The sequence below is a fragment of the Pelodiscus sinensis genome, chromosome 16, assembly GCF_049634645.1.
Source record: "Pelodiscus sinensis isolate JC-2024 chromosome 16, ASM4963464v1, whole genome shotgun sequence".
Lineage (NCBI taxonomy): Eukaryota > Metazoa > Chordata > Testudines > Trionychidae > Pelodiscus > Pelodiscus sinensis.
In genome coordinates, this window is record NC_134726.1 from 17,734,198 (window position 1) to 17,758,464 (window position 24,267).

Sequence of the window (24,267 nt, forward strand, 5' to 3'; positions counted from 1 at the left end):
TGAATTGGAACGAGGAGTAACGGTAGTTCGGAATAGGAAGCCTAATCCGAACTACCTAGTCCGTGCCACGTGTAGCCGCGGGGCACAGAGTCCGAACTAGCGGACATTTAAAAATGGTGGCGCCCAGCAAGATGCAAATGAAGCCCGGGAAATTCAAATCCTGGGCTTCATTTGCAACTCCAGTTGCCTACATTACCACCCTAGTTCGAACTAGGGTGGTAGTGTAGACATACCCCCTGACAGGAAGTTTTTTCTAATGTCCAACCTAAACCTCCCTTCCTGCGGTTTAAGCCCATTGCTTCTTGTCCTATCCTCAGAGGCCAAGGAGAACAATTTTTCTCACTCCTTCTTTTAACACTCCTTCTTTTAGATACTTGAAAATTGCTATGATGTCCCCTCTCAGTCTTCTCTTTTCTAAACTAAGCAACCAAGTACTTTCAGTCTTCCCGCATAAGTCATATTTTCTAGAGCTTTAATCATTTTTGTTGATCTTCTCTGGACCTTCTCCAATTTCTCCACTTCTTTCTTGAAATGTGGTGCCCAGAACTGGACACAATACTCCAACTGAAGTCTAATCAGCATGGAGCAGAAGAATGATTTCTCATATCTTGCTCACAACACTCTTGTTAATGCACCCCAGAATTATGTTTGCTTTTTTTGCAGCAGTCACACTGTTGACTCATGTTTAACTTGTCATCCACTAGGACTCCTAAATGCTTTCCAGCAGTACTCCTTGCTAGATAGTCACTTTCCATTCTGTATGTGTGAAACTGATTGTCCCTTCCTATGTGGAGTACTTTGCATTTATCCTTATCAAATTTCATCCTATTTACCTCAGACCATGTCTCCAGTTTGTCTAGATCATTTTGAATTATGACCCGATCCTTCAAAGCACATGAAACCACTCCAGCTTGGTATCATCTGCAAACTTAATAAGTGTACTCTCTATGCCAATATCTAAATTGTTGATGAAGATACTGAACAGAACCGGTCTCAAAAATGACCCCATGCGGAATCCCACTTGCTTTGCCCTTCCAGCAGGACTGTGAACAGTTAATAACTACTCTCTGAGGGTATGTCTATACTACAGTATTTTTTCGGAAAAACGGCTCTTTTTCTGAAAATAATTCACTTACGTCTGCATTGCAATCACGTTCTTTTAAAAAAAAAAAGAAAGAAAGAACAGAGGGGTTTTTCCGACATTGTAAACCTCTTTCTACGAGGAAGAAACCTCAGTGTGGTGGTTATCTTTCGAAAAAGCAGACTGCTTTTTCAATGCACTTTTGCTGTGTAGATGCTCTCTTTTGGAAGAAGTTTTTCAGAAGATCTCTTCCGGAAAAGCTTCTTCCGAAAGAAGCCTGCAGTCTAGACATAACCATTCTCAGGCTATCCAGCCAATTCTGCACCCACCTTATAGTAGCCCCATCTAGGCTGTATTTCCATAGGTTACTTATAAGAAGGACATGCAAAACCGTATCAAATGCTTCACTAAAGTCTAGGTCAGTGGTCACCAACCAGTAAATCAGGATCTACCAGTAGATCTTGGAGCCTCTGACAGGTGATCCTGACTGGTTTGGCCAGGAAGCTATCAAGTGCTGGCTCTTCAGTTGCTCCTCCACCTACTATCATGCTGCTCCTGCCCTCTGTCTTGGGGCTGCCCCTTGGGAGCCTCCTGCTTGCTGTGCAGGTTGTGCAGGTTGTGGGAGGCTGCTGATGTCAGGGTGTCCCTTCTCCCCCCACTCCTGTACCCCATCTCCACACAGAAAGAAGGGGATGGAGGGAGCTTGGCAATGCAAATTTCTGTCATTCTCACAAACACACACTGCCTTTCACTCAGCTCCCAATCCAACACATGTGTGTGGTTGTTACTTCTTGTACTTCTTGCCAGCTTTCAGGACTGGTGCAGGGCCACAGCAGGAGTAAGCCTGCCCTAACTCCATCTCTGGGGCAGCTGTCCAGCCACTCCCAGGGTGGGATCAAGTTCACCAACCTATGCTTGAGAGGCTGAGTCCACTAGAGACCCCACTCCACCTCCCTACTTATGCTGCTTCAGCCTGTGTTGATTAGCCAGCTGCTCCCAGTGTGAGAGGAACTTGACCCCTTCACCCTGTGCTCCCCAGGCAAATGCTCTATCCTCTAGTCCACTCCAAAACTCCCTCTGCTGTCTGTAGGCCCCTTATACTGCCTTCCAGCTCCATCCCTGGGGCACTCTGTGTTGGCTGTCCAGCTGCTCCCAGGGAAGGGGAGACACAAGCCCTCAACCCTGCAATCCCCAGGCAAATTCTGTATCCCTTAGTCTACTCAAAGACCAACACACCACCTCCCTGCCTTCAGGGGGACCCTTATCCTATGTTGGCCCTCTGGTCACTCCCAGGGTGGGACTTCAGCTGCCTAGTGGGGATGGGACTTGAACCCACCATCCTATGCTTCCCAGACAAATGCCCTGTCCCCTAAGCCACCTCCCTACCTTTAGAGGGTCCCTTATCCTGCTTTCTCCAATGTGGGAGCTAGGTCTGCCCCCAGGGCAGAGGGTGTTAGCTGCCAGGCTACCTGAGCGGATGGAGAGAAGTAGGATTGAACCCACCACCATGTGCTCCAGAGGCTGATGCCCTATCCTCAAGTTCACTGGAGATCCCACTTCACTGCCCTGCCCTGCCCTGCCCTGCCTTCAGCAGGTCCTTTATCTTGCTTCAGCCTGTGTTGGCTATCTAGCTGCTCCCAGGGTGGGTGGGACTTGAACCCACCACTTTGTGCTCCCCAGGCAAATGCCCTATCCCTTACGGCACTCTAGAACCCATGCCACCCCCATCTCCCTACCTTCAGCAGGGTCCCTTATCCTGCTCTCGGAAAGCAGGAGCCAGCTCCATCCCTGGGGCAGCCTATGTTGGCTATCTGGCTGCTCCCTAGGTGGGCAAAGGGAGGGAGGAGGACTCAAGCCCCCATACTGTGCTCCCCAAGCAAATGCCGTATCCCCTAGTCCAGGGGTTCTCAAACTTTGTGATACCGTGACCCCCCCCCCTTTAAGTTGCTTGTGACCCACCTGGGGGGTCAGGACCCACAGTTTGAGAAACACTTAAGAAGGTTGGTGAAAGTGAATGAGCTTCGGGGAGGAAGGAGGATGGAGTGCGCAGGGTGAGGCCTCAGAGGAGTGGAGCAAGGGTGGGGCCTCAAAGAAGTGGGGGAAGGAAGCCGGGCAAGGTTATTTGGGTTTGAGGTAGATCTTACATTGCACTTAAATAGAAAAAGTGATCTTGTGGTTAGAAAGATTGAAGACCACTGGTCTAGGTATACTCCGGCCACTGCTTCCCCCTAATCACAAGACTTGTAATCCTATCAAATATATCTATCAGATTGGCTTGACATGATTTGTTCTTTACAAACCCATGCTGGCTGTTACCTATCTTATCTTCCAGGGGTTTGTAGATGAATTCCTTAATTATTCCATTATCTTCCCTGACACAGACGTTAAGATGACTGGTCTGTAGTTTCCTGGATTGCCCTGATTTCCCTTTTTATAAATAGGCACTACATTTCCCCTATATTTGCTAGATTGAATACTGGAAGTTAAATGAAACAGTCTACCTTCAATCTCTGCATTTTCTAATAAGATGCAAGTCATTGAGATCAGGAATCTCTCAAGTGTAAGACGCCATTTACAGTAATACTAGCAATTATATCTGGATAAACTGCTATATTAACAATCATAGCACTTACCTGTGCATACACATGTATTTGAGAAATCCAACATTTCACCCACAGCTATCAAGCCATTTGAGTAAGTTAAAAAGGACAGATATAAACAAATAAAACAGAGCAAGATGTTTAACTGAAAGGTTGAGCAATGAATCATCAGGCACAACCAAATGATTTAGGCTCTTGCTCAACCAAGATGTAAAGGCACTAAAGAATCAAGGGGAGATTGATGTGACTTCTGTAAGTAATAGGCATGAGACTGGTAAGTAAACACGTTGGGTTGAACCCTTTCCTTAGCAAGTACCATACTCTAGCATTAGGCATTACTTGCATGGTTAAATAAAGTAGCAAAAAATTGATTGTGTCAAAAAATGGAGACTGGGTTGTCTATTAATTGTGTTGTTTATTTTGATTTTGACTCTTCAAGTCAAGGATCCCTTATAACATATTTCAGTGGTGCACAACCCGTGGGTCGCGACCCTGTTGGGAGTCGCAGCTGTCTTCCTGGGGGGGAGGTCGCAGCACTTTGATCTGAGCCAGTCAGTATTTTCTTTTCCTGGCTTAGCACCCGATGCACATGTGGTGGGGGTGGGAGGAGTGTCAAGGGAGCAGATCAGCACTTTAAATTAAAGAGGCTGCAACAAAATGTTCCCAGCGGGTTTTTTTGGTTTTGGTTTTTGCTCAACAAAAATTTTCCAGGCTCCAGGGATCACAAATGAAAAAAGGTTGAGCACCACTGATGTATTTATACAGTACACAGGAGAACTGTGCCCAATCCTGACTGGCACAGTTAGGCTCATTAGGGCTCTTGCTCACTCTCTCCCCCCCCACTCTCTCTCTCAATCCTACCTCATGTAGAACATAAAGCCTTAACTGTTGCCTTCCAACTTCAGCCATTTCCTGCTGTAATCTTAACTTCTCCCCATGACATTCTGATAGCTTTCAGTTCTGCTTCCACATTTGTTATCCTGAGTAACTCATCATCTCTTTCCTTAGTCTTCTCTTCACCAAGCTACAAAGTCCCAACCTAATTAATCTCTCCTCATATGGAAGCTGTTGCATAATGTAAATCATGTTTGTTGCCCTTTTCTGTACCTTTACCCAATTCCAATGCATCTTTTTCAAGATGAGGCAACCATGTCTGCACCCAGTATTCAAGATTTGGGGCCAATGCAAATCTATATAGAGGCAATGTGATATCATCTATCCTTTGCCTAGTGATTCACAACATTCTGTTAGCTTTTTGACTGGCACTGTACATTGAGTAGATGTTTTCAGAGAACTATCCACGACGATTCCAAGACCCCTTTTTTGAGTGGCACCAGCTCATATAGATCCCATCATATTATACATATAGTTTGGATTAGGTTTTCCATTGTGCATTATTTCACATCCTCTGTGTTAACCACTGCAATTTTTAGAACGCTTTGGAACAGAGACTATAAAATAAATTATATAGTAAATATTTGGCTATGAAAAATTTAAAACAGCAGTTAAAAATGTGATGCTAAGTGGCTTAATTAAAATAAAATGGACTACTTCATCTACTACTAGTTTCAGACATTTTTAATTATCAGCGCTTAGTCTACAATTGCATGCATTCCTCCATTATTAGAACATGAAATAGTTACCTAAGTCGATTTTTATCTGCAAGCAACATATGGACATATCTTTCCAGAGAATGTTCATTTAATGCACAGCGTAGCCAGGCACGGCCTCTGCCAATATCTGTAGTAATAGTCCTCAGAGAGTAGAAGCGTTGTAGTTCATGTTTATTCAGAACTTCTCTCACATAGTACCAAAAGACGGGCTCTGCAAGATATATTAAGATACAAATATACATTTAATTCATCTGTCTGAACTATTTTCCTCGGTCCCTACCATAAAATTACTAAATACAATACCATTTCTATCATTGTTATTCTTACTTATACAGTTTTATGACTGCTTTTTGGTGTTAGATATTGGTGTTAGAACTATATAATTACAATTTCCTCCTTAAACACACGCAATCAACTGTCTCCTTTCTACAAGACATGCTATTTTACTAAAAAAACACAATTACCTGCTTATGACCTTAAACACAGATTAATCGTTGCTCGGCTTGCTGTAAAACTTCAGTTGAATAGATTGTTTACTTCTACAGAATTTCTCTGAAGTTATTCACTATAGCTGTGATAAGAATTATTCCCGCAGGATTCCACCTTCACTACTAAATCTTGTATTTAAAAGGTCATTCAATATACCATTTAATTTTTACAACAGTGCCAAAATTTGATTTGGGATGAATACTACTATCATTTTTAAAAACAAAATTACACTCCAGAATTGATAAATTTGTTACTAGTTTAAGATAACTTATGTTTGTTCACAACAAATTCTACTTACTATTAAAAACCTTTCATCAAATTACTGTATTATCATTACCTACCATTCTACTTTACATAGGCCCTTATGCTATACTCAACACTAAGACATCTGTCTATTTTTCTGTATGGCATTAACTAATATGGATTTACACTTGTTTGGCATTTCTTCTCATTCTATCTCTAGGGATGAAATGGGGTTGGTTTTTGGGAGGGAAGGGGCAATAGGGAAGAGTTTGGTCTGTTTTTTAAAATATGCATGTTGCCATGTGTTTATGATAAAGAAGGCAAGATGAAGCAAATGTGCATTGTACTTGATGTGGAAGGTGGTGAATGTAACATGGCATTCCCATATGCTTTTTGAAAATATGCTTACGATCAGGGCTCGCCGAGCCATGGTAAGCCCCACTCGCCAGCCATGCTGAGCCCCGCTCGCCAGCCGCACTGTCTGGCGTTCTGCGCATGCACAGATCGTTCTGCACATGTGCAGATCGCCAGAACCCAGCTCTTCCGGGTTGTAATCTACTCGCCACGGGCAAGCTGGCTCATTTAAGATATCACTGGAAAGGTTATGATATACTGAATATGATTATCCCATTCATATGCATATACTGAAGTTAAGAATACTGATCTGTGTGTTTGTATTTCATATTTGCTGCTTTAGGACACTCCCACTGCTGACATTTCAAGTGCTACAATGGGAAAGCCAGACAGATCTAATGTTCCATCAGCTAGTATAATGGACTGGCATAATCTTGGCCATCCTATCCAGTGGACATTCCATAATGCTCAAGGAGCTGAAGGTATCTGAGACTCTAGCTATCCTAGAATACTCAAGGAGCTGATAGAGGAGGTATCTGAGCCTCTAGCTATCATCTTTGGAAAATCATGGGAGACAGGAGAGATTCCAAAAGACTGGAAAAGGGCAAATATAGTGCCCATTTATAAAAAGGGAAATAAGAACAACCCAGGAAACTACAGACCAGTTAGTTTAACTTCTGTGCCAGGGAAGATAATGGAGCAAGTAATTAAGGAAATCATCTGTAAACACTTGGAAGGTGACAAGGTGATAGGGAACAGCCAGCATGGATTTGTAAAGAATAAAATCATGTCAAACCAATCTGATAGCTTTTTTTCGACTTTAGTAAGGCATTTGATACGGTCTCGCATGATATTCTTATCAATAAACTAGGCAAATACAACTTGCATGGGAATACTATAAGGTGGGTGCATAACTGGCTGGATAACCATACTCAGAGTAGTTATTAATGGTTCACAATCCTGCTGGAAAGGTACAACAAGTGGGGTTCCGCAGGGGTCTGTTTTGGGACCAGCTCTGTTCAATATCTTCATCAACGATTTAGATATTGGCATAGAAAGTACGCTTATTAAGTTAGCAGATGATACCAAGCTGGGAGGGGTTGCAAATGCTCTGGAGGATAGGATCATAATTCAAAATGATCTGGACAAATTGGAGAAATGGTCTGAGGTAAACAGGATGAAGTTTAATAAAGACAAATGTAAAGTGCTCCACTTAGGAAGGAACAATCAGTTTCACACATACAGAATGGGAAGCGACTGTCTAGGAAGGAGTACGGCAGAAAGGGATTTAGGGGTTATAGTGGACCACAAGCTGAAGACGAGTCAGCAGTGTGATGCTGTTGCAAAAAAAGCAAACATGATTCTGGGATTCGTTAACAGGTGGGTTGTGAGCAAGACACGAGAAGTCATTCTTCCGCTCTACTCTGAGCTGGTTAGGCCTCAGTTGGAATATTGTGTCCAGTTCTGGGCACCACATTTCAAGAAAGACGTGGAGAAATTGGAGAGGATCCAGAGAAGAGTTACAAGAATGATTAAGACATGATAGCCATTTTCAGGTATCTAAAAGGGTGTCATAAGGAGGAAGGAGAAAACTTGTTCATCTTGGCCTCTGAGGATAAAACAAGAAGCAATGAGCTTAAACTGCAGCAAGGGAGGTTTAGGTTGGACATTTGGAAAAAGTTCCTGTCAGGGTAGTTAAACACTGAAATAAATTGCCCAGGGAGGTTGTGGAATCCCCATCTCTGAAGATATTTAAGAGTAGGTTAAATAAATGTCTATCAGGGATGGTCTAGACAGTATTTGGTCCTGCTATGGGGGCAGGGGACTCGACTTGATGACCTCTCAAGGTCCCTTCCAGTCCTAATATTCTATTGATATGATTCTATGCTGAGACAGAGTATTGAAAAAATATAGGGAAAAAATTAAAGTGTGAACAGGGAAATTGACAGTTCCACCAAATGAGATGAAAACATGTACAAGATAGAAAACCTCATGTTTCAGAGCCATGACAACTGCTTACACCTAGAATTATTAATTATTAGGCATATTTATCACAAATTTCCACGGTGGGAGGGAGGTTATATTGGACAAGATAGACCACAGATCCAGTATGATCCATTTTCCCATGTTCTCTTATGCACTGATCCTACATATGGACTAAATTTAACAAGTAAAATGGAGTAACTCACATGTTCAAAATTAAATATATGTTTACCATTGATTAGGGATTTATGCAATAGATTAACATGTCTAACAGGTCCTTAGTATATGTGTGGAAGCTATATTGCTATTTCAGTAGCTCTGGTCTGTCTTACATTTATTTGGATCTCTCCATTTCAAACAGTTAATCTGGCATATCTAGCAAAAGAAAAGATTCCTTAAAATAAAATACATAAGCAGAAAAACTACCATGATTTATTTCTTTTATGAAGAGAGTCTCTTATAATTATTTATGAAAACATGCATTCATTTGTTTTTCAGTAAGATGGACAAACTAAGGAGGAAGTCAAAATGCTATTAGAATAAAAAAAAACCAAGTAGATTTCCTCGTCTCCTCAAAGCTAACACCCCAACTGCTGTCAATGAACAGATTGCCAAGAGACAATCAAGTGGTTCAGAAAAGGAATTTGGGGTATCAATAGTTAATATTCAAAATTTATCTAACAAATACTATATTACATAGTATGAACATAACGATTTAAGAAGGGATTTTCAAAAACATTAAGTCTGATGATTAATGGAGCAGGCATAAAGAGCTTTTGAAAAATCCCACCGAGGTTTATAATACTATTTCCCAGTCTGACAATAGCATACAAAATAATAATCAGGAACATGATTTACTCTGTATTCAATGTATTCTATGTAATCTGAGGGAAAACACCCAAATAGTCACCTACTTTACACAAAATGTACACAAACTTCATATTTGGTTTTGATCCATTTGTTTATAGGTTCAACAACTAAGCTCCCATGTAGTTTACTTTACTCAGATGGTTATAATGCTGTCCTGAATTGGTTTACTGGTCAAGGATAAACTAATTGTAAAGACTAGTTTCAGAAAGGAAAAATCTATGGTTTTTACAATGGAAAGATGAGGGGAAAAGCCAAAAGTACAGAACTGAGAAACTGTAACTATACTATGTTTAAATAAATGTCTGCCTTGTATTTGGTTGCGACGCGTTTTTTTAAAATTGTATAGCATTTTTCATGTTAAATGGAATTATAAATTATTTTGACATTGCCTTTTCTGTGATATCAGGATGGATTTTTTAGTTTCTTATTTATTCAAAACTTTGTTGTTTCTAATTGGCAGTTTGATTGGGTATGAATTCTTTAATCCCCCTTTGATATCAATTAGTTATTCTTCTCTATAAACATATACAGAAAATAATAGTTAACACAGAAGATGTCTGCATTATGAATCATAAGACTCTATAGGGTGGGTAAACACTATACAGACAGTCCCCGAGTTACACGGATCCGACTTACGTCGGATCCGCAGTTACAAATGGGGTTTGCTGCCCATCTCCCTGGTCTGCTGGAGACCAGCAGACCAGGGAGACAGGAAGCAAAGCCTCAGAGGACGCCGGCAGCAGGACAGCCGTGGCGCGTCTGGGCTGTCCGCTGCCCGCATGCTCCGCGGCTTTGCTCCATGTCTCCCCAGACCAGGAAGACAGGAAGCAAAGCCGGGGAGCACGCGGGCAGCAGACAGCCCAGACGCGCCGCGGCTGTCCCGCTGCCGGCGTCCTCTGAGGCTTTGCTCCCCGTCTCCCTGGTCTGCTGGCAGACCAGCAGACCAGGGAGACGCGGAGCAAAGCCGCGGAGGACCCGGGCGGCGGGACCACGGTGCGTCTCGGTCCCCCGTCCGCGTCTCCCTGGTCTGCTGGGGCCGGGGGGGCACAGCTAGTACGCCCCTCCCCCCCCCCCCCCCCCCAGCAGTCCAAGCTTTTCTCCGGACGCCTGTAGTAGAGCAGCTGGGGCGCTGCCGATTGGTCCCGCAGCGCCGCTCTGGGCGCTACTGGACCAACCCGGCAGCACCCCAGCTGCTCTGCCCCAGGCGTCCTGATTCAGCCGCTGCTGGTCAGTTTCAGCAGCGGCTGAATCAGGATGCCTGGGGCAGAGCAGCTGGAGTGCTGGTGGATTGGTCCAGTAGCGCTGAGGAGCGGCGCTACTGGAGCAACCCAGCAGCACCCCAGCTGCTCTGCCCCAGGCGTCCCCAAGTCAGCCGCTGCTGAAACTGACCAGCGCTGACTACAGGAAGCCCGAGACAGAGTTGCTCTGCCCCGGGCTTCCTGGAATCAGCCGCTGATCAGTTTCAGCAGCAGCTGACTTGGGGATGCCTGGGGTTCTTAAGTTGAATCTGTATAAGTCGGAACTGGCGTCCAGAATCAGCCTGTTGAAACTGATCAGAGGCTGATTCCAGAAAGCCCAGGGCTGAGCAACTCTGCCTCGGGCTTCCTGTAGTCAGCGCTGGTCAGTTTCAGCAGCGGCTGAATCTGGACGCCAGTTCCGACTTACATACAGATTCAACTTAAGAACAAACCTACAGTCCCTATCTTGTACGTAACCCGGGGACTGCCTGTAATACAATGAGATGACATGCTGTAAAGAAGCAAAAATGTTTAAGTTAAGAACATACAAATGGTACTGTTGGGGGGGACTCCTACAATGAAAATTAAAAATTCTGCACATGATATTTTGAAGTTCTGCAAAATTCCACATATTTTGCCTAAACAACTATTGGCAATTTATTTCAAAGTATCTGTCAGCAACTATGTCTGTAACAATAAAAAAAAAAGAATCATCCCCCCAGGAGTAGAGAGTTAAATAAACCCTATGACAACCCAGTTTCTGTTTCTTTGCCCCTGCCTACAAGATTAGAGCTAGGGGGTCACGCAGGGAACAGACAAACCTGGACCTGGCCCCAGCTGGGGGACATGCACCCCTTCCCAGGTTCTGTCATTGTAGCTGCAGCAAATGACAGGCATTTCTCACCTGGCCTCAAGCTGCTGCAGTGAGAGAGGGCTAAGGAAGTCCTCTCTCCCCAGGGCAGCCTGCATACTGAACCCCTCATCCTCAGCCCCACCTCAGAGCAATGATTTAAATGAAGAAAAACAACAATTATTCGAGTTAAGGACCCAAGCAACAACAAGTACTGTAAATCTTCTAGTCCCTTTTAATATATTAAAATTGTTATATCTTGGATGAGAAAGGGAAGACAAACAGCTCACTAGAGACCACGCAAAGGAGACATCATGAACCTAAACTGTTTGAACACTCAGTGTGGAGAAATTGGAGGGAGAGAAGAGAAGAGAAGAGAAGAGAAGAGAAGAGAAGAGAAGAGAAGAGAAGAGAAGAGAAGAGAAGAGAAGAGAAGAGAAGAGAAGAGAAGAGAAGAGAAGAGAAGAGAAGAGAAGAGAAGAGAAGAGAAGAGAAGAGAAGAGAAGAGAAGAGAAGAGAAGAGAAGAGAAGAGAAGAGAAGAGAAGAGAGAAGAGAGAAGAGAAGAGAAGAGAAAAGAGAAGAGAAGAGAAAAGAGAAGAGAAGGAAATGCAGCCCACAGAAAAGCAAATATTCACTATGAAAAGTAATACTGTGACCACAAAAATTTTAAAAAAGTAAAAGTAAAAAAAAAAAAAAACACCCCAATGCAAAGAGCAAGTGTAAGTTTTTTCAAAAATTCCTATCGAAGCTTAATATCTCATACCTACAGCCATAAAATTTGAAAATAAAAAGAATAAAATTGGGTTTATAAGGGAATAATAGCATTACAAAAGTAACATGACAATTATATGTTTAGCAATAAGTTGCCCAGGTATACATTGGTTCCACACTAACATCATTGATGCTTGTAGGAATTGATGTGTTATAGAAGTCCTCCTATTCCCTGCTCTTATGGCACGCAAAAAAAATAAAAATTAAAAAAAAAGACAGTTTGCACAAATGGAAGTCAGACATGCGAAAAAATTCCCCACTTTATGTCATTTCGCTATACATCCACATTTTTTGATGTATAGCAGGGACACCTTGTATCAACTTTTATCAAATAGAAATGTGTAAGAAAGTTCTTTTCATAGAATTGTATGGACTGAGGACTCCTGAAAGTAGTATAGGAGATTTTGGACTAAAAGCACTATAAAAATGAAAAAACTGTGAAATTTTTTTCAGAGAATTGATACTGCTATTTTCAATCACTTTAAGAAAATAAATTCTAGCATGTACCAAACTAGTATTAACAGCATCTTGGATTTTTTTAAATAATTTTTAGATATTAAAATATGTACACCTTTCAAGTTGAATATGTACAACATGCAACATAAGAGTGAATTAACAAGCATTAGAAAATTGTAATGAAACTTCAGTTAAGTACACTAAAGCAGCTTAGAGTTTGATTTGTTTTCTTACACCCAAAAAGGAGAGGTTATATCAACTGCTTACATCTGACAAAGGTAATGTTTTGACATTTTTCAACAGATCCGTTGGAACAGTGCACTACCTGTTTCTGTTTTGTTGGAGAAACCTGCTGCCTGTTTGATTGCTGCTGCTGTTAATGCTAATCCTCGGGTCCTCTTCAAACCGTGCTGTAGTACAGCTTCAAATTGAGCACATAGGCAAGTAACTCTGCAACAGAATAAAAGATTAATTAAAGACAACAGGAAACTAATACAACACAATCAATTATTGTTTAGATTCAGTAGATTCAGACATCTAGGAATAAAGACAGAATGTACAGGTACGCAGAGTTTCCTTATATGTCATGGTAAGTCCTTTACTCATGCTAATCTCTTAATATTTGAAAGCTCTATACATGTATTGATATCCACTAGGATACAATAACTATAATGAGTCATAGGAAACTGCTTGTTAAAAAAAAGTTATCAGTCAATTTAAAATTGATCCTTACATGTTAGAGTGCTTTTTATATCCCATTTATTTCACCTCCTGTGTACAAAATTCAGTTTACATTGTACACCGATATAGTTCAAAATGTATAATTATTTCATTATTTTTTGGAATATGCTGAGAATGTACAAGAACAATGTACAAGTTCTAAATAGAGATATAAGAGAGTATTTGATTAGTTGACTAACTAATAAGCCGAGACTTATCGGTTAATAAATTAGTCAGTTAGCCAACTGTACGAGAGGCAGCAAGTTGGAGGGGGGGAGGAGGAGACAGGAACCGGTACTGGGGGAGTTGGCTTAAAAGCAGCAGCACAGGGGAGTGGGGAGGAGAGGCTGCCACAGCCCCACAAACAGGGGATCCTCTAGCCGGGCAGGCAGCCCGGTTCAGTTGACTCATGCTGGGTCCAGGACCTTCTAACTGCTTCAGCTTTGCAGTTTAAATGTAGTAAGAGACGGGCTGCAGCTCCTACTGCATTTAAACTGCAGAGCCATAATGGGGGTAGCTCCTAGACCCCGGTGGAAGCTGGTACTGAACGCTTCTTCCCTTATTGACTAATCATGTAGTCAATAAAAATTCTATCGACTATAACATTAGCAAATTACCCACCTCATAACATCCTTAATTCTAAGCCGTTTTACCTGATAGTGCTATTTTTTATGTTTTTAAAATGTACTGTAATATACATTACTTGCAAAGTTTATTTCCATTTTTTCCATCTGTGCAATTGGAACAGTGTCAAGCACACAATACATGAAAAAGTTCAATTTTGCTGAGAAAAAAAACCAAGCTACACAAAACTAGTCAGAACAACATGCATATACCTTCATTTACATCTTGATAGTGAAATTTTAAGATTTCAATTTTTCAATAATTATCTTAAAAACTTAAATTAATCAATATAGTCTACACTGAAAATCTGACTAAGAAACTACAGTAGACTTCCGATAATTCAGCACCTTTTGGACCTACGTGGTGCTGGATTATCAGATTTGCCAGAGAATCGGGAGGTCCGGTACAGCTGCACAGCTTAACAGCTGGCCAGGACACAATCTCCCTCCCTCTCCCCTCCCCTTTCCTCTGCCGTCGCCTCTGTGCTGTAACCTGATCCCCCTTCCCCTCCCCTCCCCTTCACTGAAGCAAAACGCTCTTTTTCATACTGTAAAACAATGCCACTCCTCCCCACCCCCAACCTTATGCTCCCTCTGGTTACAACCAGCATGTGCTGAGCGGCAGGCTTTTTAATCAGCTGGTCAGGAGCACTTGGCATTTTGATGCCGGAGTACACGGAGTGCCGAACAGTTGGATGCCGGACTATCATAGTTTTACTGTAATAACACTGAAACGTATATTGATGTTTATCAGCCATTTTAGGTGTAAAGAAGCAAAATCTGCATAGAAAGTAATTAAGACTTTTTTTTAAAGGATTTCAACCCTACTACTTGATAGTTCACTAAATTTACCTTAGTATTTAAAATTAAACCAAAGTCCATTATACTCCAGTATTGAGTATGTGATAAATACAATGCTCTCACACTCGTTGGCAAAACAATGTATCTTGAAGAATGCACTGCAGGCAGCTAGGCAACAAACAACAATCTCTTCGCAAACATTTTATGGTTATTAAGGAACAATATCAAAACTATTAGCTTTTATGATTTGCTTCCTCTGTATTTAACCTATAAACTAAGTTGGACCAAGACAGAAAAAGGCCCACTAACAGAGGAAATCAAAAGAACTCTGGCAAGTTTATAAATAAAACATCCTCTGAAAAATGAACCCAGACAAATACAGAAGATAACAGTATGGATTTCTGAGAAAGTTAAACCTGTCCAGTTACCATGAGGAGACCATAAGTTTTTGCATGAAATAGACATGCAACTAAACAAACCCCAAATGTGACTTTTTGTATCCTCCAACAAATATTCTCAACCATTGACCACAGCTCCAATTCACACTGGAAAAATATGTGACCAGAAATCTCTACATGTAAAATTTTCACTTCCTGTTTAATTAGGACTTAAGCTGCCTAACTGTAGCCCAAATAGCACAACTGAAGGTGAGCATTCTGCCTGACAAAAGAGACTATTTGTGAGTAAGTGATGTCATTTTTCAGACTAACACTAGGCTTTTTAAATCCCATACGTCCATGCTTGCAAATAGAGAAATTCTAAAGGAGATAACCAAACCTCTAATTCTTAATGAAGTGCTGCAGAAATTGAGCAATGTTGTAAAAAGCAGTAGTTTGGGTTGGAAGCCTTTGCTCGGAGCCTGGCTGAAGAAGATACTTCTATTTTAACATTAGAGTTCACACTCAGGAAGATATTCCCTGCCTCCAGGATTTTACACAGTAAGTAAGACAAACAACATACCAAAGGGTGAAGGAGAGCTATTATATATACAAAAATATGAATTAACAATTCACAATGCCATTTTATTTACCTTCTATAGGGAAAAATCTAGATATTCAGCAGCTGAATCAAGTTCAAGGTTACTTAAACTAACTCCCATTTCAGTTCTGTAAAGAATTCAGGACAAGTGGCAATGCAGTTTAATGTATGCTCTAGTAGACTATTAGAAAATTTCAACATGTCTCAGTTGACTTTCACTAAAGAAACTAGTTATGCTATCAACCTGTTACTTAACACCATAACCTAGAAGACCAACTGGAACTAAGAGAAAATAAATAACAATTTTCAACTGGAATTTCTACTACTAAGAGAGCGGTTTTGTAGCAGGAATGGGGAGAAAATGCTTTTGCAGCTAAACAACACTGGGAATAAGAAAAACAGATAAAACCCAAATATTTTAATCTACTATATATATGATATAGTTTGTGTGTCTGTCTCTGTGTGTGTCCATCCAATCCATCTGTGAGTCCATTTGTTCAAGAACTCCTGAACAGTAAGAGCTAGAACCATCAAAGCTAGTATGAAACTTCTTCTGATCATTTTAAGGAGGGTCTTTATCCGCAGTCGGAGCCTTGACAATGGAGAGGTTGTTTTTTGCTTCTCACTTGTGTGCGGCCCCTGACTGATTTTTCTGTGGGTCAGCAGCCCCCAACCCTAAAGGTCAGGCCTTGATTGTGCTAGGACAATGGGATGTGTGTGGAATGTGACAGCTTCTTATCAAACGGAAAAGGAGGGATTTGGTAGCAGGGCCAGCTATATTTCAGACTGACCACAGGGGTGGAAACAAACAAGTGCACACCCGACAGCCCTGGAGAGCTACAGAACAGCCGCCAGCTGGGCAGTGTGGCCCCCACCATCCTGTACCGGCCCCGGGTTCAGCCACTCCCTAACCTGATTCCTGACCTGCAGCCCTCAACTCCCATATCTCCAAGACCTTGCCCTGACTCCTACACCCCACTACACTCCAACCCTGAAGGACCTGAGCAACACTGAGTATATCTTCTAGTTGATTAAAATACAAAACCAATAACAGAACAGGCCTAGATTCAAGATATCTATATAAGTAAGTTACATAGTCATTTTAAAAACGGAAGTATTGGAGTAAACAATAAAATTCTTCTTTACTCATAGCCAGACTTCAGAGTTCAGCATTTTGCCTTAATCCTGCAAACATCTGAATAGCCCCTTTGTCTGAAATATGATTCATGTGCCCCAATATAAAAAATGCAATGAAGAGTTTCCCATATCACCAGTTTTGCAGGGTGGATAAAAATGGATGATTTTTCTAAATAAAAAAAAATCAGATTTTTCTTATTTAAACCTTATTTTTATTTTTTAAATCATCAGTAAAATACTTAAATTCTCATCTAAAAATAACAGTAAAATTATATCATCACAAACATGCTACACACACTTACAGTCTCATAAAATGAATTAATGACTCTACTCTGTCCAGCCTAACTACTAGCTCTTGCTTCTTGAAAGTTTCTGGGCTTTCAACTTATATTTCTCTGAACGCGAAAAAGTAACATGTGCAAAGAAAGACACAAGCTGAATAGTGTTAGTTTTGTTCTGTGCTTATGTGGTGGTGGACTTTAGTCAAGCATGGCAGAGAAGTTAGTTAAGGCACTGTCTTAAAAAAAGGGTGATGAAGCACTGGAATGGGTTACCTAGGGAAGTAGTGGAGTCTCCATCCCTAGAGATGTTTAAGTCTCGGCTTGACAAAGCCCTGGCTGGGTTGTTTTAATTGGAATTGGTCCTGCCTAGAGCAGGACTTGATGACCTTCTGAGGTCTCTTCCAGTTCTATGGTTCTATGATTCTATGAACAGACACACAATTTATACAAAGGATGGGGCAGCATAGAAAGGAAGAGTGGAGTGGAGTGGAGTGAAAAAGAGAAGACATTATTTAGTGCACACACAGCTTGCTATATTCCCCATACTTTTGCCACAGAAAAACTGACATGGCTTCTGGGTGTAAAAGAGGCCTTATTTGTGAATATTTTGAAGACATTTGTTCCCTGGGTAAAAAAGCAGTGCAAGAAGAAAATGCAGGGTCTAAATGAAAGAATGAAACATCATAAGGACAACTGCTTATTGAGAAAAAATGATGTGGATATGCCTGAGCGGATCAACTACTTAGTAACTTAAAAATAATTCACTTTGCAAGTCATCATTCTTCAAAACTCTCTTTACGCCTTTTAGTATAAGAGTGATTTGACAAATTCCCATGCGGTTTGCTGTGTTGGACATTGCTGGGGAAAAAACGGTTTAACTTAGCTAATCCTTATGGCTTGTTTAATTACTTAACTAGGGACACATCTACATTACCAGGAAGATCGACACTGCGGTGATACATCTCCCAGCGTTCAATTTAGCGGGTCTACTGTCACGAAGAGTAAGAGAAGTTGATGGGAGCATTTCTCCCAGCAACCTCCCTCAGTGAGGATGGTGCCATAGCTTGGCTTAAGGTACATCGACTACATTATTTATGAAGCTGGAATTGCATACCTTAAGCCAACCTTCCCCCATACCTTAGACCTGCCCTAGGTTTAGAATCTATCACTCAAATATACAATACAGAAAGCTGCCATAAGAAAGTTACCAGTTGCTACGGAGTGTGATTTTCTTATTTTGTATTACATAATACATGTCCCTTAGTTTGGAACATCATGACCAGACACCATAATCGTGATGTCATAAATCTGTTCTCCATTTCACTTTGGCATACTTCAGCTTTTCCAAGGGAACCCCATACTACACGTTTTTCAAAAAAAACAGAAGTGTCAGTGAGTTCAATGGGGCTTACTCCAAAATTAAGGGTCTTAGCTTTTTTGGTTACTTGATTTAAATCAATTTTGGGGGGTGATTTAAATCAATGCTTTAAATCACCTTGATTTAAATCAATCCATCCTGAAGTTATGTAAACAAGCATTATTAAATGGGCCAAATACCCTTCTGAAGCAAATATATATTTTTGTATATACCTATATCATCGTCATCTATAAATTAAGACATGTTCCTGAAAAATTTTACCTGCTATCAGAATCTGAAGCAATTTCTTTTCTTCCTCCAAACCGGATTTGACACTGTAATAAATAAGTTTGAACAACACCAGTGTTAAGAAACTGAACATTCTTAAAAACAAAAAAAAGATCTTCAGCATGTAAGTTGTATGTCAAGCAGCATAAAAACCTAGAAGCGGACTGGGCAGTAAAAAATCTGGCCTGCTGTCAAAAAGAATGCTTAAGCACATTTTAACATTATGCTCCCTGAGAAAACCATCTCCACAGAGCAAATAGATTCCAACACACAGCAACCAATTCAGCAGTATACTGTTGCTTCTGCAGTGTTATAAAAGACCAGCCACTACCTATCATACATATCAGTGATTTAGATTGCCACATTTGGTTGTTCTTATAAGCTTTATTTTAGTTATAAAGAGACCAGTTAAAAGTCTGGGAAAATACAGTTGTTTTTCCGAAAAGAAATATTCTGATAATACAGACTTTAAAAGTTATTTCTAAAATACTTTTAATAAGTCAAGTAACTTCTCTGTTAACTTGTCTGTAGGGTCCAGAATCCAAAACTTGTTTCATCAACATGATTATGTTATTCATTTCCCGATCCAATTACCAACTCAGGCTTACATCTGCACACACTTATTGCTTCCAGGAATAGTGTATACACAGAAGCAAACACTATGCCTAATAGCAGGGTGTGCAACCTACGGCTCTAGAGCCAAATACGGCTCAGTACAGAACCAAATATGGCTCTTTTCTCATTCCCAAAATACATACAACTTTTTAAATTATAATGAAAAAATAATTCAAAATTTAAAAAATTTGAAATTACATCAAGATGACTTTTTTTGTCCATTTCACCTTTAACTGTTCATTTTAACAACCATCTATTCTCTCCACTCATTGGAGCTCATGTATAGTCTCTTTTTATGTGATTGGTCAAGAAATCTTTCCATCATCATAAGTGATGATTAACTCTGTAACCCCCGACAATAAATATGGCAAAGAGAAAGAGAGGTGACAAGTACCAAAATTCTCCAAAGGACAGGACAGACTTGTATGCATTTGTGCATAGGTCTGGGTCATCACATTATCTCATCTGTAGTGAGAGACTGTTCTCAAAACAAACAAAAACATTTAATTTCTTGACAAAATTTGCAGCATTTGCTACAAAATATCCCGATACTGATGCATGAAAAAAACCTGCGAGTAACTTCAGTGAAAGATGAACACTGGACAAAATAGCCTGTTGGCATGGTCAAAAAAAGATGGGATCTTAAACTCTGCAAGTTTGGCGGGCTCAGACAGCTTTACTCGAGAGGATAGGCCATTCACTGATGGGGATTACATGAAGAGATGCGTGCAAAAAATTTGTCGTTAACTATTTGATGAGTTTCACAACAAGGACAAAGTCTTACACAAAATTCAAAATATGCCATTATCAACAAAAACACTCCATGACAGAGCTGTGAAAATGGTCTATCAAATAGATAAGAAATAAATGCAAAATTTGTGTACTTATTGTAAGTATACCACTACTTATTTTTCGTTTGTTTTCGACAAGACAACCAACAGATGTGACGTTAATCAGTTGTGTATTCTGGGACAATATATTTGTGGAAATACTGAGCACAAAGAAATGATTGAGATATAACCAACGCAAAATCAAAAAAGGAGAAAACACATCCTTAAAACCGTGAAGAACTTTGTAAATGAGAAAAAAAATACAGTTAAACAATCGTGTGTCAATGTGTACAGTCACAAGCATGGTCAGCAAATACAGGGGATTGCTTACTCTTTTCAGAACAGCTGAATTGACCGCTTTTGAACTTTCACTGCATTGTGCATCAGGAGGCACTTTGTGCACAATCTTGTGGAACTGAACTCGGAAATGTAATGCAACTGGTCATTCCATTGACTGGTTGTCAGCTGGAATCTTGCCCAAGCCTTAATCACCATTAATTTCAATCACTGCTTGAGGAAGTAGATTCTGATTACCTTGATCTACTAATGCACAATGTTCACTGGTTGTGTTATGGCAAAGTTTTGTCTTGTTTTGCCATCTGCATTAACGAGACTAAGCCATTTTTTGATATGAGAGGTGTCAAAGACACAGAGCTTTCAGACCGACTGATTGCTCGAGTTTTACTGTCTTGTCAACATTGCCAGTCATTTGAATGAGTTGAACCTTAAGCTACAAGGGCAAGGAAATACAGTCCTGACACTCCAGCAGGCAGTGTTTGGATCTGAGTCAAAATTGACTGTTTTCATCAAAGATATTGAGATGGGCAGACTGGCACGTTTTGAAAGATTATGATTGTTTCGTGATTCATATCAGAGAGAGAATCCAAACAACAGCCTTGATTTCCAGAAGCTTAATGGCATTCAAATCTCAGCTCTTAACAGGAATGTCAACTCACTATGGCAAGATTTTTACAATTGGGGCAGATTTGTATTTGATTTCTTACCTGTTTAACTGCATCCAGTAACCGCTCTAGAAGAAACTGTCTTTTGGTGTCATGGTTCTGGGATCCTAAAATTAAACACAGCTCTATTATTTTAATAAAAAGATATTAATCCTAATTCTGGAAAACTTTTCTCACACTTACTAGTCATCCCACTGACGTCAACAGAAGTACTTCTATGAGTAAAAGAATACAGGATCAGACTTCTGTTTTGTTTCTCAGATACCCTTTATTTAATATACAGAAGCAATGCTAGAACATTATCAATCCATCTGATTTTAATAAGTTATTCTTTTTTGTGGAATCAGCAAAAATTACTCTAGAATTCTTAAAATATTAATATTAACATAGTGATTAATCTCTCTGTGATTCATGCCAATCAGGTAAACTTAATTAGTAAGCAAGCCACTACTCACAAGCTTGCACAGGCCACAACATTTAATTTTTTAATCTAAAACACATCAATATGTTGTGTCAGGTTTCACACCTTGGTTGGTTGAACACCTTTTATAAGCATCTCCAGCCGCACATAAAGCTTGCTGTTTAATTAGGCTAAATCACTGTGCACTGCTTATCTATTCTACTCTCGGGTTTATAAAGGTCTTCCTACACTTATTGCCACAATACCTAACGTACCAAGTCTTGTGTTAAATGCCAGGTTGTTAGAATGTTAGACAAAATGGATAAGCTAACATACTTTTACTAGACCAACTTCTGCTGAGGAGAGAAAAAAGCCTTTAAACTCACATAGACCTAAAAAAGAGTTCTGTGTAAATTCAAAAGCTTGTTTCTCTCACCAAAAGATACCCTCTCACCCTCCTTATTATTCTAGCACTTAAGTTAGACCATTCTGTGCCCACACTTTTCTTCTTGCTCTTCCTCCTCTTCCTATAAAACATTCAGCTTAATGTAAAATTCTGACCTTTATATCAGAATTCTACTTGAGCAAATTTCCCCCGGCATCTAACAAAACCTACTGCCAAAACAACATTCAAGAACTGGTAGAAATATAAGGGATGGAAAATTTTCTTCTTCTTGTAGCTGAACAACCTGGGGCATTGACTGCACAATCTCATATATGTACTATTCCTGCTCAAATGCATCTCCAATTTACCCCAGCTGGACAAGAGATTCGAATAGACCACAATTCATTCTACAGAAGCTGCTCCTCTCCTGCAGAAGAATTTCTAAAGTACTAGATAAGCAAACACAGAATATCTGTACCAGATGGGAATCCAAATTTAATGAAAACAAGTGTATCTTATTATCAAAATAGCTATTATTACATAAGAGTTCTGTGGCGATTCATTTGGAAACCACTGCAATTTTCCATTAATAATTTGCTAATTTACAGAGAGTTAACTTTAGATTTTGAACTGTGAATCAAGTCGTTTAATCATCAATGAGATCTTTTTAAGAACTCTGTGCACAAGTGTGATATCAAATTTAGTACAGCTAAGCACTGTTCAAGCTTCCTCGGACAGCTATATCAGTGTACATTAGCTGTGACTTGTACAATCATTATTATTGCAGTCCTAAGAATTTTAAGAGCGATTCCTAGTTTGCTGAATTAACTTACATTGTCCAAGTATCTGTAGATCTAAGTGCGCCACAACTAATCAAAATCACTTACAAAACTGTTCAAAGAAAAAATGCCAGTCAGACTACACTCTTAATAAAATCCAGCTATAATCATAACCACTAATTAAACTCGCGAAAGCCCCATGTTGCCTCAGATTCATTCCTTCAATACAGGCAGTCCCCGACTTACGCAGATCCGACTTATGTCGGATCCGCAGTTACGAACGGGGCCCCGGAGGACACGGACTGCGGGACCTCGCGGTCCTGCTGCCCGTGTACTCTGGGGCTTTCTCTGCGTCTCCCTGGTCTGCAGACCAGGAAGACGCAGAGCAAAGCTGCGGAGGGGCTCGGGCAGCGGGGCAGCCCAGGCGCGCCTGGGCTGCCTTGCTGCCCGAGCCCCCTCACAGTTTTGCAAAGCCTCGGGGAAGCCGGCAGGGGGGCAGCCCAGACGCCCCACGGCTGTCCCGCTGCTGGCGTCCTCAGAGGCTTTGCTCCCCGTCTTCCTGGTCTGCTCGGGTGGGGCTCGGTCCGCCGCCCGCGTCTTCCTGGTCTGCTCGGGTGGGGAGGGGGTGCAGCTAGTACGCCCTCCCCGCCCCCCCCCCCCAGCAGACTAGGCTTTTCTCCGGACACCTGTGGCAGAGCAGCTGGGGCGCTGCCGGTTGGTCCTGCAGCACCGCTCTGGGCGCTACTGGACCAACCCGGCAGCGCCCCAGCTGCTCTGCCCCAGGCGTCCTGATTCAGCCGCTGCTGGTCAGTTTCAGCAGTGGCTGAATCAGGACGCCTGGGGCAGAGCAGCTGGGGTGCTGCTGGGTTGGTCCAGTAGCGCCGAGGAGCGGCGCTCCTGGAGCAACCCAGCAGCACCCCAGCTGCTCTGCCCCAGGGGTCCCCAAGTCAGCTGCTGCTGAAACCGACCAGCGCTGACTACAGGAAGCCCGAGGCAGAGTTGCTCTGCCCCGGGCTTCCTGGAATCAGCTGCTGATCAGTTTCAGCAGCAGCTGACTTGGGGACGCTTGGGGTTCTTAAGTTCATTCTGTATGTAAGTCGGAACTGGCGGTCAGTTTCAGCAGCGGATGAATCTGGACGCCAGTTCCGACTTACATACAGATTCAACTTAAAAACAAACCTACAGTCCCTATCTTGTACGTAACCCGGGGACTGCCTGTACTCGCATTTCTTTCCAAATAACTCAGAAAATACAATGTGATGTTTATCTTATAGTCCGCAGTCTAAGGCTATTTCAGAAAGAGAGTTTGTAGGAATTTCACAAGCTGAGTAGCGTTCATGCAAATGGAAACATGTCTTACAAAGGGATCTCAAGTTCATGGCCTGCAATCTATCTACAGCCCGAGCAGTTCCACAATCTGGCCTGCACGCAACTATCGGCATGTGAGTCCCTGCGGCCTTGGGGAGCGAGGTGTCCATACCGTTTCCCCAGCTATCTTCTCCTCCTCTTCCTGTCCCTACTCTGAACTCTCCCTGCCATTGCACGCCTTCCCTCAATCCCCC

General features: G+C 41.3%; 1 protein-coding gene across 8 annotated transcripts in view; it reads right to left on the reverse strand.

Moving 5' to 3' along the window:
• The window catches only part of SNX29 (sorting nexin 29), a 463,946-nt gene that overhangs the window by 429,011 nt on the left and 10,668 nt on the right, over positions 1-24,267 (reverse strand). For 7 of the 8 annotated variants that reach the window (XM_014577718.3, XM_014577716.3, XM_075899353.1 and 4 more), the window contains exons 2-5: positions 21,184-21,248; positions 18,729-18,781; positions 12,875-12,999; positions 5,325-5,505 (exon numbers count right to left, since the gene is read on the reverse strand). In XM_014577718.3, coding sequence (XP_014433204.2) covers positions 5,325-5,505; positions 12,875-12,999; positions 18,729-18,781; positions 21,184-21,248 — 424 coding nt within the window. Of the gene's footprint in view, positions 1-5,324; positions 5,506-12,874; positions 13,000-18,728; positions 18,782-21,183; positions 21,249-21,324; positions 21,357-24,267 lie in introns of all 8 variants that reach the window. The other variant, XM_075899351.1, reaches the window with a different exon arrangement.